General features: G+C 41.0%; 2 protein-coding genes across 2 annotated transcripts in view; both read left to right on the plus strand.

Moving 5' to 3' along the window:
• Selp (selectin P) overlaps window positions 1-2,388 on the plus strand; it is a 42,031-nt gene extending 39,643 nt beyond the window's left edge. The window contains exons 14-15 of the mRNA XM_076872949.1: window positions 1,257-1,287; window positions 2,334-2,388. Of these exons, the coding sequence (XP_076729064.1) occupies window positions 1,257-1,287; window positions 2,334-2,388 (86 nt within the window). The remainder of the gene's footprint in view (window positions 1-1,256; window positions 1,288-2,333) is intronic.
• A 3,134-nt stretch (window positions 2,389-5,522) lies between these two features.
• The window catches only part of F5 (coagulation factor V), a 64,087-nt gene continuing 52,273 nt past the window's right edge, over window positions 5,523-17,336 (plus strand). Inside the window, exons 1-3 of the mRNA XM_076831581.2 lie at window positions 5,523-5,708; window positions 7,861-7,952; window positions 15,778-15,900. Coding sequence (XP_076687696.1) covers window positions 5,551-5,708; window positions 7,861-7,952; window positions 15,778-15,900 — 373 coding nt within the window. The 5' untranslated portion in view covers window positions 5,523-5,550. The remainder of the gene's footprint in view (window positions 5,709-7,860; window positions 7,953-15,777; window positions 15,901-17,336) is intronic.

Here is a 17,336-nt window from a genome sequence, read left to right on the forward strand (position 1 = left end):
CCCCTGGCACGGGGAGCTAGGATGTCTGCATTTTCTTCTAAGAACTCGTGGAGTCTATGCAGGACTTAAGCAGGGAAGTGGCCAAAGGGATGAAGACTGTAAGGGAAACTCTTCAGCAGACAGAGAAGTTTAACCTGGGAATAAAAGAGGGAACAGCCCATCTCTTTAAGAGTTAAAATTTGTCGTGACATGTGCCTGCACATGATTACATAAACTTGTCTAATAGGGATCTTTGCTATTGCTCCTCATAGACAGTAGTGCGAAGCACCAAAGGTCAACTGAAGCTCAGATCCGGGTAACTGGAAGCAGCTATGTTGAAACCTCGGCTGATGTTGAAGCTCTCTTTCAACACCTATTCCTAACTTGCTGCCTCCTCACATTCAAAAAGCTACCCTTGCCATGAGCTGTTTTTCCAAAGCTCCTTCACATTCTCTCCTGTAAATGACTAAGATGATAGACAAAGGATAATGCTCTGCTTAAAGACCATAAAGGTATACCAAGAGCTACAACCAATCCCTCCAAGCAAACTGTGTTTGATCAGATCAATAAGGCAGAGGCAAGAGCTCCTGGCAGCTAGATCCTAGTCTCCATGACCATAGGAATCAGTATTTCCTCCTGCTTTTCCCCCACCAATTCATTCTCTAGAGACATTTCTAGGTTGGAAAGGGACCACCAACCCCTTATCCTCCTGTATCTTTGATAATATACAAATTCGCCTGTTGGGGATGGGAGTTGTTTTCCTGGTCTTATCCTAATTTGGTTTCATGCTTCTGGATATTCCATGACCAGGTAACAGGTAAATACCACAGCCACATATGAAGAGTCGACTGCCAGAGGCTGTGGTTTGGACTAAGGCCAGAAGTGCCTGATCACATAAGTGACAGGGAGGGGAAACCCCCACTGCCCCGTGTGATGGGTTTGTGTGATCCCAGCTGGGATCCTCAGGGTGCAGCAACAGGAGTCCCGCTAGTGTCAAGAGGCTGAAGGCCTCAGAGGCTTGAGGAGCTTTTCTTAACTGAAAGGCAAGAGGAAGAAGGTGAGAGGACTCTGGAGTTAAATACTGTGAAATACGGAATTTAGCCTAAAGCAGGTCCTCTGTCTCTGGTAGACTGCTCCCAATGCGCCTCAGAATGAGTCCACCTGAAAGTCATTCTCCTGACTCTCCCCAGTCATTGTGATCATTAATGACTGCCCCTTCATCTCGATTCTGTCTTTTCCTTTTAAACCAATCATTTGTGTTTTCCCACTTATTTCAGATGATGGGAAATGTCCCCTGAACCCTCAAAGGTGAGATGGAAATGTTCTTTGACTGAGTGGATTTTGTATTTGACTTTCTGATTTGTGTCAGGAAGATCACACATAATGGCTGCCACCTTTGTATAAAAAATCTTTTGCTGTGTCCTCCTGACTATCCTGAAGTAAGATACACAGACAATATATGCCGGCCACACTCCATGCTTTTAAAATAAGCAAAAGTCCTAATTCTCCTAATAAAGGAGAATAAAAGAGAAGGTGGTCATAGTAGAAGCCAAATGCCAAAGCTAAGGTGCCCCAAGGCCATCAGAGCTTCTGCTCCCTGTAGCGTCACTCGGAAGCATCAGCTGGGGAGCTGGGCTGGTGGAATGCTGTGTCAGGGACTCGGCATCAGCAGCATGGCCAACACAGACCTGATGTTTCAAAGTAGCAAACAATCACGGTAGAGTTGTACAACCTACTGTTTGATGTTTTGTTCAATGATCTTCCCTTAATTCACAACTGCATTGTAAAAGATGCAAGAAATGCTAAATATTTATATGTAAGTCTGTAAGTTCCAGGCTCAAAGATATCTGGCCTATATGAATGTCGAGTAGACATTCCAAAGCTGTGTGCGATGTAGGACAATTCTCTTATATCTTGTACCTGTTTGGACATTTCAGCACCCTGACCCAGGACTACTACGTCAGTGGAACTTCTGATTATTATGAAATAAAAAAGACACCCCTAGGGGGCAGTATCACCATTCTTTGAAAACTAATGCTAGATTATCAATTTCTCAAAGCTCAGAATTTTGTAACTATTTCTTCTCACCAAGAAGGGGGTACAGCCCCTTAGAGGGCACAGCAGAAATTCTGCACATAAAGCATCAACAGTAACAGAGTAAAATGCAATGCAAATTATCTAGAGCTGTTAAATGAGATCTCTAAAATTGCTTTAGCATTTTTTTTCCTCTTATTACAACAGACAGAATTTCAGGGGCGGACTAGTAATGCATGGTTTATGTAGACAATATGTGTGCAGGACTGTTGAGGACTAAGCATTATATGGCAAGTCATCCTTGTGTTTCTGTTCTTTAGCCACCTAGGAACATACGGAGTTTTTACAAATGCTGCATTTGACCCGAACCCTTAAGGTAAGTTAAGGGTTGATAAGTTAAGAAGATATTTTTGAAGGAATAGAATAATTTGGGAAAATGGAAGAATAAAAACCTTGATTTTCTATATATAATCAAGTAATACATCTTAAGCAGGTATTGAATCTTCAGGCCATGAAGGAGATCGTATTAGCGATGGAAGGCAGGTATGTCAGTGGAGCAACTGAAGTGGGGGAGTCATCAAGCCTTTCCATAACCTCCAGGATAGAAGTGCTGCAGCAGTAGGTCCCTTACTCCAGGAATGTGACAGTATTGTTGTTGGCTGCTAGGTGTATTGATTGACACTGTGGCTGCTCCCTGACAACCTCCTCTGTTACTTGCTGGGAAATCGGAAACTGCTACCACTCTTTTCCAGAGTAGCACAGTAAATAGCTGAGTTTCTTAAGGAAAGTAGCCTTGAGTAGAAAATCTGCAATCTAGAAAGAGAAGATTGTCTTGAGCCTCAGAGGAGAGATATGATGAAAGATTTCTTTTATTTTTTAAAGGAAAAATACTGATTTTGATTTATTTTAATCTCATTTTCAGAGGCCTATCTCCCAACCTCTCATGATCCTAGTTGGTGAACATGGAGCTTCCTGCTAAACTTGACTTTAACTTGTAGCACAGTTGTGGAAGTTTTCTGTAAACCCCTGGATAAGGGCATGGACTCTCCTTTAGACCAACTCTGGACCAGAGCAGAGGACTGTGCCATGTTCTGACCTCCCCCTCCCCTTCCTGCTCCACCTCTGCTCTTCCTCCAACACAAGCTGCTGACGCCAAGAGCAAATGTTTGTGCTGTGGTCTGTGGACTTGAACATGGCTGTCACTGGAAATACCAGCTAATTAAAGAGACCAGAGTGTTTGACTCACCAGGAGACTAGACTGGAGAAATGAAAATACCCCTTTATTTGGGGGTTAAGGAAGGCTTCTCTGCAGTGTTGGAAGCCAGGCACATCTCTGACTTAAGGAAACCCCAGCAGGATCTCCCAGAAACTCCAGTGGTTGCTGTCAATGAGGAGCCTTAGACCTCTGTTGCTGAGGTTTCCAGAGAAACCTGGGATGGTACCCAAGGCTATAGAAGACCAAGAATCAGAACAGGAAGCTCCATCTCACTGTAGATCTTATCAAAGGACCCAAAGACCAATTAAATGGATTTGCCCCCAAATGCCATGTTTCTTTGTTTGATGTTTTGTTCAATAAGGTCTGTATACATCACTCTATTGGCACCAGTGTAGTGCATGATTATAGTTGTCCTAATTACAGCTCCACCTGTCAATGAGCTGGCAAATACATACATCACACTCCCTGGTCCAAGAGAAAGTCAGAGAAACAGAAAGTCTCCATTACCTTAATGTTTCACAGGAAATAATGAATGTGTTTTACCTGTTCTTTAAATCACATGTTTAATAAGTGGATCAGTGAAAGTTATATAGTGTTTATCCAGAATTGATGCAAAAGTTAGAGAACCAAGCACTGTAGTTGTCTTGTCATGGTGAAATGTAACCCAATGACTACATCATATAGACTGGGTACATATAAACAAATATACAAGTTAAAATGGTAAAGCAGCCTAAAGATTACAAGGCTTTTTCAAGAATATTGATAATAACCTTGGGATTTAGGCACATGGTGCTTTAAAAAAAGTTTTTCAGTCATACTGCCTTTGGCATCCATAACTGCTTCTTGTTTGTCTATCACTAGGCTAGGTATTATATGCCACTGGTCTTTCCTGAGTCAGAATCCGCGCTTTGTGAAAGTCACTAGGGAATCCTAATGCTCTCTTGACTTTGGGAATCACCGGTTCACAAATCAAATGTATAGAAGTGTAAGACCTGGAGCAGCTTATAACCTAGTTGGGGTACAACAGAAACCCACACAGTATAATACAAGGTGAACAACAGAAGTGTATTATTTGAATGGTGGTGTAGGAGTTCATAAAATAGAAAAGTCAAATTTGAGTCCACCATCAGGGAGACAGGTAGAACTCTGAACTTCAAAGAATGGGCAAGCAAAAGAGGAAGGAAATTCTACATTGGTAGATAATATTAGCAAAAGGGGAAAGAGAAGACTGCGGAGGGGAGTGGCAGAGAAGCCTGGTGTCACTAAATAGTACCTCTTGGAGGTGTCAGACCACAACTTGTTGAATGAATTGAAGGCATAAAGCATATGCAGAAGCTTGGAGGCACACAGATCCAGGTACCCTGGGATGAGTCATCATGATGTCTCAGATAATAGAATTCTCAGATCCTCTACCAACAGCAGAAAAAGATTTAATCACCCTTTGTGAAATACATCCTTCAGGAAATATGAGGGGCCCTGGAGACAGGAAAACATAATCACAGAAATAAACATGTGCTGTGTGCTTTCTAAGTGCTAGGCAATATTCTTTAATCCTTCCAACAATGCTTTCAGGAAAAACTGGTCTTAGCAACCCCATTGTGCAGATGTCAAGCCGCAGTCTGGAGAGTTGAGCCCAAGAGCACAATTAGTAAACAGAACTGAAATCTGAACTACTGATTATCTCAGCTAAGCCCTCTGCTCTGCTGTGTTCTAACCAGTAGCAAACCCTTATCAAGACAACTGTGCCTGGGTAGAAGTTGGCCAAGTGATCTATAGCAGTAGGCTTCCTCATGGACTCATTGCCAACCTGAGGGCACAATGTTTCTGTGCCCAGTATCAGACAAAATGCCCCTTTCCACTGGGGGTAGGAAGGCTGCAGAGTCTCAGTGTACTGGGAATTGCAGAGTCTGGTAAGCACAAACTCTGACACACGCACCATGGAGGGTGGGAGGCTACTGCTCCAGTAGCTTCAGCCAGGGAAGTGTGGCCTGTGAATTCCTGGGCACTGTCCCTCCTATTGGATCCTCTAGCAACATCTCTGCCTGCCTTTTCTTTACCTGTAGAAAAACAGTTACTAACTCTCCCTCTTGTCCCTTTCCTCACCAAGGACAGTGATCTTACCACGCCCCTGCAGGGACAAGCCCCAGGAAGTTGGGAGGGAGGGTGAGCCAGAGGCTGCAGGGGAGGAGGACACTGCCACCCACAGCCTCCCAGAGCTCACTGCAGCCAAGACAGTTCACAGTGCAGCACCAGGCACCTCAAGCTGCCAGGCAAGCCCTGCTGGTCCCAGGGGGGCAGAGGGCAGGAGAAGGGAAGGAACCATGCTCCTAGGCTGCCCACACCTCTGGGTAGTGGTGGTCCTGGGCAGCTGCTGGGCAGGCTGGGGGAGACACGGGGCTGACGCAGCACAGCTGAGGCAGTTCTACGTGGCAGCTCAGGGCATCAACTGGAACTACCACCCTGAGCACACAAATCTAAGGTAATTCAGGTATGGTGTCCAGGAGGGGTAGCCAGGGTGGATAATCTAATGTTTTAGAGAATATTACTTTTGTAATTCCACAGGTGTGTGTGTGTGTGTGTGTGTGTGTGTGTGTGTGTTTTCAGGTAAATAAGTACATTTAATCAAGTATGAAGAGCATAATAAACTTGGTGAGTGCTAATTTTGCTCCACTAACGTGGAAAATATTCAACTTGATTGTTTAGACGCTGCTTCCTTTTCGTGAGTTTGTTTTCAGTACAGTTTTGTTAGTAGTCTGATTGTCGGTTTAAAATATTGATTGATTCACAAACACCAAGCTCCCTCATCTGCCTTTCCTACCAGCTCCCATTCCAGATTTTTACTAGTTCAGTATTTTTATGGCATTTCTAGTTACATATTATTTATTCCATTGTCACATAACTTCATCTCCTAAAACTAAAGTTGTGCACCTTGTACTTTATTTTGAGCAGATAATTATTTTGAGCTGAATAACTATTGCCATCATTTTGTTGCTTTCTTAAAAATGACTTTTAAAACATCAGTCCATGTAAATGCGACACTTCAGTACTTTCACTCTGTCCTGCTTCATATTTGGCTTATTCATGGCTGTTCACGGTGACTCTTAATTTTTTCTCTTTTAATCACTTCCTGGAGTATGGTTTACCCTAGATATTTTGGTAAGGTTACTATTAAAAGGCATGTGTCAGTAAGAGGAGGTTTAAATAATATCAAACCATATCTTTCAGTTGCAAACTATATTTTTCCAATTGAAAAGTTAAAATGAGACTTCCTAGAAATTAACTAAATCATAGGGTCTATCCAATATTTCCAGCTAATCTTATTTTTATTTGTTTTAAATGGTAAGCCTCCTAGTGCGATCACTTTTATTTTTTAACTTAGCATCACAATTTAGATGATTGTGAAAACTGTGTTCCTCTTTTGCAATTACAGAACCAAAGCAATCTTCAAAAAAAAAAAGTAATATTTTGAGAGTCTTTTCCATGTATCACAGTAACTCTTTTAAAAACTCCATTGTAACTGGGTTATATAAGAGGGCATTATATACTATCTTGGTCGTATGTACAAAGAAATTCTTTCTTTTAAAAGATAATAATTTTAAATATTGCATTTCTAGATGATTCATCCAAGTTCATGCCCACATCCTTAGTGAACTGTTACTCCCTCAAACCCCATAGAAAATAACACTCTTTCTGACACTAATCTTGCCTACTTATGGGTGGAACAGGAGCTCTGTCCTGGCTTCCCTGTAGCATGTGGTAGTTATGCCTTGGGGTGGGGATGGATAGATGCAGGCCAAAGCATACAAAACAAAAGATCAAATGTACAATGTGAGGACCACATTGTGCTGGCAGGTCTTCCCTGGGTTAGGAAAGGAGGATGGGTCAATTGTTGACAAGGGGGCCACCTGCAGTACTTTCTCCTTTCAGAACCTCTGTCATTCCTGTGGAATATGGTACTGTAGTTATTATGATTCAGAACCCTGTTGAACGTAGAAATAAAGATTAAAATAGAGATTAACTGGGTCAAGACAGAGGAGAGGAAATGATTTTAACCATGTTGGATCCTGGCTTTGTCATATATCAACTGTATTTCCTTAGAAAGTTACTTAATCTTTCCAAGATAGTTTTTTCATTTGTTTCCAACAGGAATCTGAGTTTTACTCCATTAGCTATCTCCACCCTCTCAAGCAGAAATAGGGTCCAACAAATGGATACAAATTTATAACATTTCCCAGTGGCTTAAAATTATAATTTGCAGGAAGTGTTTTATGAAAAATTGTATTTGACTGATCAGTTGAAAATAGCTCACCTATTTACTTTCAAGTGACTTGATCATATTTTTAATCATTTAAAATCTAACCTAAAGTTTGAGTTCATACAATGATTTTAGGTTCCTTTTAAGAAAATTGATTCTGAGAATCATCATTAGGGCATTCTAAACTTATGAAAGAATATGATCACAACATACTATTTTTGAAGAGTCCAATAATTATTTCATTAATTACACTTATTGTTCCTATCTATAAAACACTGTCATTCTAGACATCTGAAGTTATGAGAGATATACTTGGTTATAATATGAGTAGATATTATATGCATCTTTCAAATTAATGTTTGTGTTTTGATTCCAGTTCGAATCCTTTTACAACTTTCTTTAAGAAAATAGTCTACAGAGAGTATGAAGCATATTTTAAGAAAGAAAAACCTCGATCCAGCATTTCAGGTAGGCTGAAATATATTTATTTATTTGCTTAATCATTTCTTTTAAACATAAATTTTTATGGATCATGTGTTATTTATCTGTGTCTAAAGTACCTATTTAGAATGTGTGTGTGTGTTTGTGTGTGTTTGTGTATGTGTGTGTTTGTGTTTTTACCAGTATTGGATATATAGGATGTTGGCCTGGTGCACAGTGAGAGTGTGGGACCCCTTGCTCATGTTATTAAGAATTTTCAAAACAGTGACAGCAACGCATTAAAGCAAACAAGGATCCTTCTGATTAGGGGGTCCTTTCAAAAGGTACACATTGTATGCCCATGAAACCAGTGATGTTTTTAGTCTTGGTCAGAATAGCTAAACAAAACTTTTAGGAGTTTGACTTTTTACCCATTCATCTAACAAACCACCGTGGAGCGCTGTTGGGGGCTTGGCATTGAATCAGGCACTGTGCGTGCAACAGTGGACAAAGGGGGCTCAAACACATCTCCGCAGGGCTGTGGGTTGGTCCGAAAGGCACAGATGTGTCTTAACAGCATGATCTTTTGTTTCAATCTGCCTTCCTGAATTCATTCAAAGGAAGTATGTATAGCTAATTCTTTGCATCTCTTTCTCATCTATATTGTTTGTTTGATCACAGAGACTAAGTGGATTAGGGGTCTAGGATCTTAATTATGGAACCACATTCCACAGAAATGAGAGAAACCATCAAAGAAGAACTTTTTTCATTTGTGTCCCCTTGAGAATGATCCCACCACACTTCTTTAGCCAAACAGAGGCCTGTCATCTACCCACACTCAACCACCACCTCTCCGACTCATCCCAGTCTGCCCTGCCTCCTCTGATCTCCCTTAATCTTAAATCTTTCCTCAACTAGTCTTCCCTTCATTCAAAAATCAAAAACAACAAAACCAAACCATAATCAGGTAAATTCCTGAAAGGAAAGAAATCTCACCATGAGCCTGATGACCTTGTCCTTTATTCTCCTTTCCTTCACCCCTTGAATGAGGAGTCTACATCATTCCTCTCAGGTTCTTTTCCTTATATCCCTTCTCTACTATGGTACAATAAGATAGAGTTCATTGAAATCACTATCAAAGCAGGGTCCCTGTGACCATGAGGATGTCAGTGCCCACAACTTCTTTCCAGTTCTTTTACCATTGCCAGGATATTTAACACTATCCCTTCCCTAAGGTCTCTGTGCCTTGTTTCCCTCTGATTTCCTTTGCTTTTCCTTCTCAATGTCCCCAGTATATCTTACAACCTCAATTCTACCGTGGCTTTCACAACTATCTACCAGGGCCAGGTTCTCTCTGAAACTACGTGGTACATACCCTCTACCAGCAGAAATACCTCTGCCATCTTAAATATACCCCCAGGACCATGAACTAATTCCTACTTCCAGGGATGGTTTTGAGGATCAACTGAGCTAACAAATACAAAGTAGTTATAATAATGTTAACACATATTAAGAACTCAATAACAAGTTAGCTATGTTATCATTATTGTTGCTATAGTAGTTGTTAATGTTATCTCTATTTGATTGTATATATCATTGTATTATGGGCATCTACATACCTATATTTCTTAACTCATTTATATATTCTTTGTATATGATCATTTACATATTCACTTATCCTTAAATAAATATACATCTAAATTTTCTTTTTCTTTTTAACACTGTGTATTAAGAACTATGAAATTCTAGGTTCTAGGAAAATAAAAGTGGGTAAGACCTAGAGCCTGACTACCAGGAGCAAACTAGTAATTGGGGATGACCTATAATTAGAAAGGTCATGACAGAACAGAAATAAGGAAAACTATAATGAGAGATCTATAGTGGGACATCAGAGATCCATCTCCAATCTAGTAGTCATGAAAATCTTCCTATTTCTAACTTGATAGCTAAAGGGAAAAAAAAGAGAAGGATCCAAGTAGTGATTAGGGATGGAGATGCATTTTAAACCAAGGTGAAGCAGTACGTGTAAATATTCAGAAGTTAGAAAGCATGGTGTATTAGGGGAACCATAACTGGATCAGCACAAACATCAAAGGAGAAATTGACAAAACATGCAACCAGATGGGGACATGGCTGGATTGAAACCATAGAAAGGCTTTATCTTGAGGAAAATAGGAGGCTCTGAAAGGATGTATACAGGAGAGACTTGGATTTGTACTTTAGAAGGAGAATGGGTGGGAGAAAGCCAAGTCCACACCGGAGAAACAAGTGATGGGACTTTGGGGTCAGTCAAGGTAAGAGGCCATTAGAGAAGCTGAGGTAGAGAAAATCAGATGATTCCAAAGATATTGAGGAGCTAAACTTGGTAATAAATTATATGTAGATAATGAGGAAGAGAGAAGAATTATGATTGACTCAGACTCCTAATTTGAACAGCCAAACAGATATGCTGCCCTTCAATGATAAAGAAAATTTAGAAATAGGAGAAAGTTTTGAGGAAAGTTTTGGGGTTTGAGATAGCATTGGAATATCTACCTAGTGACTCAAATGAGAAGACAGCGGTTTGACCTTCAGAAGAGACATCAAGCTAGATATAAATATTTGGGAGACATCAGAACCAAGATGGTAAATGAAGCTTTGAGAAAGTATGAGATCACTCATGGAGAGTTTAAGGAGAAAAGGTAAAATAATTCAAAGGAGCAACAAGATTGAAGAGATGAGATCATTCTTTCCTGAAATCTGGCTTCAAATAGGAGGAGAGACAGGTTAGCTCTAGAGGAGAATTAGGGGTCTAAGGATATTTTGGAGTTTTATAAAACAGAATACAGAAATCTAATATATTAGGGAAGATTCCAATTAAAAGGGTGAGGATAAAGACATCTGAGAGAGAATAATTCATGGAGCTAGACTTAGAAGAAGCAGGAAGTGCTGGGATTCAAAGCTTGGGCTGTCTCAGCTTTAAGAAGAAGGGCTATTGCCTTCTCTGGGGGATAGGAGGAGCAGTAAGGTTGCCCATAAAGTTAGCTTGTAGCGTGGACACAAGTGAAGGATCTCCTCTATCACAGAGCCCATTCATTTTCATTCTTCGGTTCCAAGCTTAGCATATGTAGTATATACTTTAGGACTGTTTAACGAAATTAAATTGTAGGTGGGTAAAAGGGAAAATCGGCTTGGAAACAGTCCTTAGGCCCAGAAAAGAGAGATTAGCAGGTATTTGAGGTTGTACCTTTTGTGGCTTTTGACAAGTTAACTAAATGTTTATGTCATACTGGGTGGGACATTCACTGGGTAGGACTTTCACTGAGTGCCACAGTAATAGAAAGGACAGCTGCCAGCTTGCGCTTCCAAGCAATAAGAGAAGAGTACTGTGATGGAAATCCTTTCAGACGATAAACTTTTACAGTAATTTCCTATTTAACCTTATTAACTGTAAGTGGACCTTGAGAGTTGATGAATCAGCCTTTGGTTCATGTTTAAGTTCATTTCACTTTAAGTATTACTTTTCTGTCAACTCCTGCATATCTCAGATTGCATTTGTTTTAGGTGAACTAAGCATATTAGCATCCATTTTTATGCAATCTTTTCTTGAATTCCCAAATTTGTTTAACTATGAAGTCCTGAAAAGTAGGAGTTGGTATTGTAGCTGAGACAAGGAAGCAGAGCTGGTGTGAAGGAGAACCTCAGATTTTGATTGAGAAGGTCTATATGTGAACACTGCCACTAACCATATGAGTTCCCCAGCCCCCACCTGTATCATTTGTACCTTTTCTTTATTTTCTGCTCTGCTCATCTGGTAGGTATGGTTCTGGCTGACCCCTGAACAAGTCACAGTGTTGCACTTCTGCAGGGTGACCTCAGAAGTTGTTGTAATTGTGGATGGAGCAAGGCTAAAGTCCAGTGATATTTGTGGGCACTGGACAGGTGGAGGGCAAGGCTCATTATCAGAAATTTTATCACAGGCTTTAAAAGAGCTAGTGATGGGTTTCTGAATCTTTTCAAGGAAGATTATGAAATGTTTGTCTCCAAAAGAGTTTTAAAATAGCTGCTCCTTGTATCATGTAATCCACTGTTCACTGGAGAGCAGGGGACTAGATTAGCTCATCTCATGCTATCCTTTCTACCTTCTCAATTCCATGAAACTGGGTACATGCTCTGTTTCTTTCCCCAAGCTCCAAGGTAGGCCTTTTCCCAGCAAGTTCTGAGTACTGAGGGGGAAGGTGGAAAGGGTTTATGGAGGAGCTAAAGAGCAGCTCAAAAATATTCAGACATGTGTTTGCCTGCATGTATTAAGGAATCTGATTTGCATCCATGAAAACACCCTTTAGTTTTGCTTAACTCTGAAGAAGCTGGAAGGGAGCTGAATAAAATCCCCAAACTGTTCAGGTAAAATAACTTAGGAGACTTGTTCTGGGCATCTGGCATTTAAAGCCATGTGATGCCAACAAATAGATTAACCAGGCCAGGGAACCATGGCAACAAATGTGGCACAGGGTGCAGTAGTACTGCCAGTACTGTGGGCTCATGGGAAGCCAGGAAGATGGGAGTAGCCAGTGGGACTTCCAGGAGGAGCCAAGATGGAAGGTAGCAGCCAGACAGAGGTCAGTGGTGGAGTCAGACATGCTCAGGAGCCAATAAAGCGGAAGAATTCTGGACTTTTCTAGGAAGGGGAGGGTCTGGCTTGCTCTGTGGAAAGTGAGAAAGAAAGCTTTAGCCCCAGAGTTTGAAGAGCTGAGTCCTAGTCCCAGCAATGCCACCAAATTGCTGATTTACCTTGGGCAAACCATTTACTCTTCCCTCCCAGACTTCATGAACCATCTCTAAAATGAGTATGGAACTACATGACCTCCATGGTCCTGTGCAGAGCTAACATAAAGCAAATGAAAGAAAGCTTCAGGTATGGAGTAATATAAACCCCAGGAGTAGGAGTTCTTTCTCGGGAACAAGACAACAGTGCAGACAAGTGAGGGAAAGATAGGGCCTCTATATCAGAAATGATAGGTTACAGTTAACCATTGCTGCTGGAGCCAATCACCACAAATTTAGTGCCTTAAAAACAACACAAACTGGTTCACTCTCTTACAGTTACAATTCTGGAGGTCAGAAGTTCAAAATGGGTCTCACTGAGCTAAAATCCAGAGCTGTTTTACTTCTGGAGGCTCTGGAGGAAAACCATTTCCTGGCCTTTTCCAGTTACTTAAGCTGCCTGTGTATTCCTCCATCTTCCAAGTCAGCAGAGTGGCATCTTCTAACCTCCCATCTCTCTCTCTTTTGCCCCCAGCCTCCCTCATTTTGCAGAGGTTGGGACTAAACTGAAGCTTCTCACATGCCAGGCTATAAACTACCACTGAACTGCATCCCCAGCCCTAACCTTCTAAGATGCTCTTTCTCCCTCTTAAAAAAACCCTGTGACTACACTGGGCCCACACCGGGCCCACACCATAGCCAGAAAAACTTCTTCCTCCCCAAATGCTTATCACATGTGCAGAGTCCCTTTTGCCATATGAAGTAGCTTACTAATATATCATAAGCATTAAAACATGGACCTCTCTGGGAGGGAGGGGACATTATTCTGCCTACCACATCCACCTAACAATCCCACAGTATGTTCCATTTCAGAGAACAGCACTTTCATCCACCCAACTCCCCAAACCAAAACATCACCATCCACAGCAACTTGATCTCCCTCACCTTCCACCCTGCTCTAGCCCATCAAGTCCTGACAAGTTAATCCCCCAAAGGATCTCTCGTGTCCCTCCTTATCATCTCCACCACCATAACCTGAGTGCACCTACAAACCTTTCTCAGGGAGTTCTCACACCAGTTTCTCCCAGATCATTCTCCACAAATGCAGCCAGAGATTATCGATATCTGGTCCATGTTGTATCTTGCTGCAAACTCTTTGACAGCCTCTGAACACTAGTAGGTCACTGCAAGTTTATACTGTTCTATACAGTAGTAACCACCACTACTGTCTAGAAGTCCTATAAGGCCCTGAATGAGTGGGCCAGGGATGCGGTCTTCACCTCACCTTCCACTTTGCTCTCTTACCTCCTAAGCTCTCTATGGCCTCCTGCCAGTTTTCCAAATAGGCTGAGCTTTCTGGCATCTCAAGGCCTTTGCACATGCAAATCCCACTCCATAGAAAGACCCTGCCCATCTCTTGGCCTCTCTGCCCTTGGACTTCAGTTAGAGCATGACTTCCTCTGGAAAGTGTTTCCAAACCTACCCCTCTCCCTGCGCAAGAGTGGACTAGATCCCCTCATCTAATACTTTTCAGGATACCCTGTACTATTCTGCCATAAGGCTTACTGCAGTTTATAATTACATATTTCTATAATCACTTGTTAAAATCTGTCTTTATACTGGGCATGGTGGTGCATGCCTATAATCCCAACAATTTGGAGGCTTAGGCCAGAGGATCACATGTTTGAGTACAGCTTTAATAATTTAGCAAGACCCTGTCTCAAAATAAAAACAATAAAAAGGGCTGGAGAAAAGCTCAGTGGTTGAGTGTCCTTGGGTCCAGTTTCAGAATCTGTCTTTCCTACTATCTTACAAGTTCTTATAAAGGCAGGGAGTGTATCTTACTCTTCATGCACCGCGGCAGTTCTGAAACCTGGAGGATGTGGACAATCAATATTTGTTGAATGAATGAATACAAAGTGGAGAGTGCAGGATGAAGAGGTAGTTTAAAGCTCAGCTAGATTTCCGTTTTAATGATGGCTTAGCCTCTCATTAATTGTGAAATATTGGGCAAGATATTTAAATTCTCCAAGGCTTAATTTCTTTACCTGTAAAATAAGAATTCTAATGTCTCTCTTAAAGATTTATTGTGAGGATTTAAGGCAAGGGCCCAGGGTGCTTGACCGTCTGGGGGAGTGTGGAGGCTGCATGATTAACCATCACTACTGCCAGTGAATGCTGGTGGGACTCCATGACTGCTATCCCTTCCTTCTCCTACTTCTGCAATTTCTAATAGGCGGAAACCAGTCCCAAGAGGCTTTATAGATGACTTGATCCAGTCACTTGTCTGAAATGGGACTTCCTCTGCTTTCACTCTTCCCACCAGTTTATTCTCTTCACAGCTAGCATGGACCTTTAAAACATGTCTGCCCATCTCTGTTACACAAAGCTCCAGTGACTTGCCATTTTATATAGAAGAAAATCCAAATTTCTTACCATAGCCATGGGGCCTTGCATGATCTGCACCTCACCTCCATCTACCTTGTCTCTTCTCATTCTTCCCAGGCTGTTTTTCTCATGGTTCTTTGGATACAATCAGAAATACACTTCTGATTTAGGAATTATGAACTTGCCTCAGGGCCAGAGAGCTGTGTGAATTAGGCCTCTGGGGTCTCCTACTTCAGAGAAATATAAAGTTACCACTACTTCACATCCCTGGTGTACCTGAAAATGATCTTTCTTTTCTTACCAAAGATAGCAGTCTTTCTGCACATATTGTGTGATACTACGTTGTGTACAACCAGAGAAAGATGAAAAGTCATGCTGCAATTGTGTACAATAAATTAAAAAATGCATTCTGCTGTCATGTATACCTAATTAAAATAAATTAATTAATTTAAAAAATAGCAGTCTCTAAGGAAAGGCAGTGGATCAGAGTGGGACCTGGTCAGAAAGGTCTCCCCTGCTCTCTTGACTTGCTCTGGGTCCAGCCAAGGATTCCACACCCAGTTTTGACTATATGTAGTGGAGAGTTAATGTGCTGACAGGGCCTTCTAAATTCAAGAGAAGCACATTAGCTTCAGGACCAGGAGGAATGACAACAATTGCTTCTGGAGTTTCTCTACATGTTTTTCCCACTTGGCACCACTGTCATTGATGATCCTGAAACACAAAATCTTTGTTTCCGTAGGACTTCTGGGACCTACTTTATATGCTGAAGTTGGAGACATCATGAAAGTTCACTTTAAGAATAAGGCAGACAAGCCCTTAAGCATCCATCCTCAAGGGGTCAAGTACAGTAAGTTCTCAGAAGGTAAGGGCAATGGCGTATTCTTATGGCATTTCAAAATTTAGAACTGGTATTATTAACTTGTGTTACTCGGGAAATATTCTTTCCCACAAATGGTAACTATAAAAGTTGTTGCCTTTATAAGTTTCAGAAATGCAAAAATAAATAAATAAACAAACAAACGAGCCAGCTCTGGAGTCATCTAGACCTTAGGTTTTCATTAATTCTTGCTCCTTAATAGTTGGGTGGGCAAATTACCTAATCTCTCTGAATTCCAAAATGTTTATCTTAAAATGGGAATGATAATAATATGTACATTAAGTGATGGTTTAAGGTAGGGGTCAACAAACTTCTGTAAAAAGGCAACTAGTAAATATGTTCAGCTTTGCAAGCCACAGATCTCTATTATAACTACTCAACTCGAGATTTCAGTACAAAAGCGACCAGAATATATAAATGAACAAGCATGGCTGTTTGCCAATGAAACTTTATTTACCAAAATAGGTAGCCGACTGGGTTTGGCCATGAATTACTGACATAGTGACATAGGAATAACCTGACCAAGGGGGTGGCCTGGCACACAAATAACACACATAAGTGGTGTTTGATGGTGGTGGCACTAGAAATAGTAGTATTTGAATTTTGGACAGAGTGGTTAGAAACATAAGCTTTGAAAGAAGACTTAGGTTCAGACTTCAGATTTTTCATATTTTACAATTCTCCCCCCTCCATACATGATCCTACCTTCACACCTTCTTGGAGAAGAACTGAGTAGGAGAGTAGGAGAGTCCAAGAACTAGACTGTCAGGTGTAAATCTTGGCTTAAGACACTAATGCTGTGACTTTTGGAAAGTTACTTAAACTCTTTGTGTCTCATCTGTAAAATGAGGATAGGAATCATTCTCATCTCATACATGTTTGTTGTCATGAAATCTTAGAACAATGACTAGCATGTTATAGGCAATCAACAAATATTCACTCTGGCAGTAAAAAAGGATTTTTCAAATCGTGTGCAAATAATTTAATACCTGATAATTTGTGAGTTAGGAAATGATTTTACACCTATTATTTTTTATGTAAAGTACTGTTAAATTTATTCTTACTAAAGTGTAATAGATCACAGGTTAATGAACTACCTTCCCCACAAACTAAATCTAAAACTAAGTCCTTGGCTTGAGGAAAAACAATGAAGCATTATCTGTGAAACTGCAGCCATCTTCAAAAGCTAATTTGGCAATACTGGGAAGGGCAATGTCCACAGGCTCTCTTCTAACTTCCTAAAATCACACAGTGGCATAATAAACAACCACTTAATCTACTCTGGAGGTCTTCAGATGACTGCTTGAGGAATTCAGCAGTGCAGAGCAGGAGAAAACCTCAAAATGTCAGTGTGTCCCTTGCAGGTTCTGATTCTAACAGGGGAGGAGGTGCAAGTTGTGGACTTTGTTCCCCACTAGACT

This window comes from Callospermophilus lateralis, chromosome 13 (genome assembly GCF_048772815.1).
Source record: "Callospermophilus lateralis isolate mCalLat2 chromosome 13, mCalLat2.hap1, whole genome shotgun sequence".
Taxonomy (NCBI): domain Eukaryota; kingdom Metazoa; phylum Chordata; class Mammalia; order Rodentia; family Sciuridae; genus Callospermophilus; species Callospermophilus lateralis.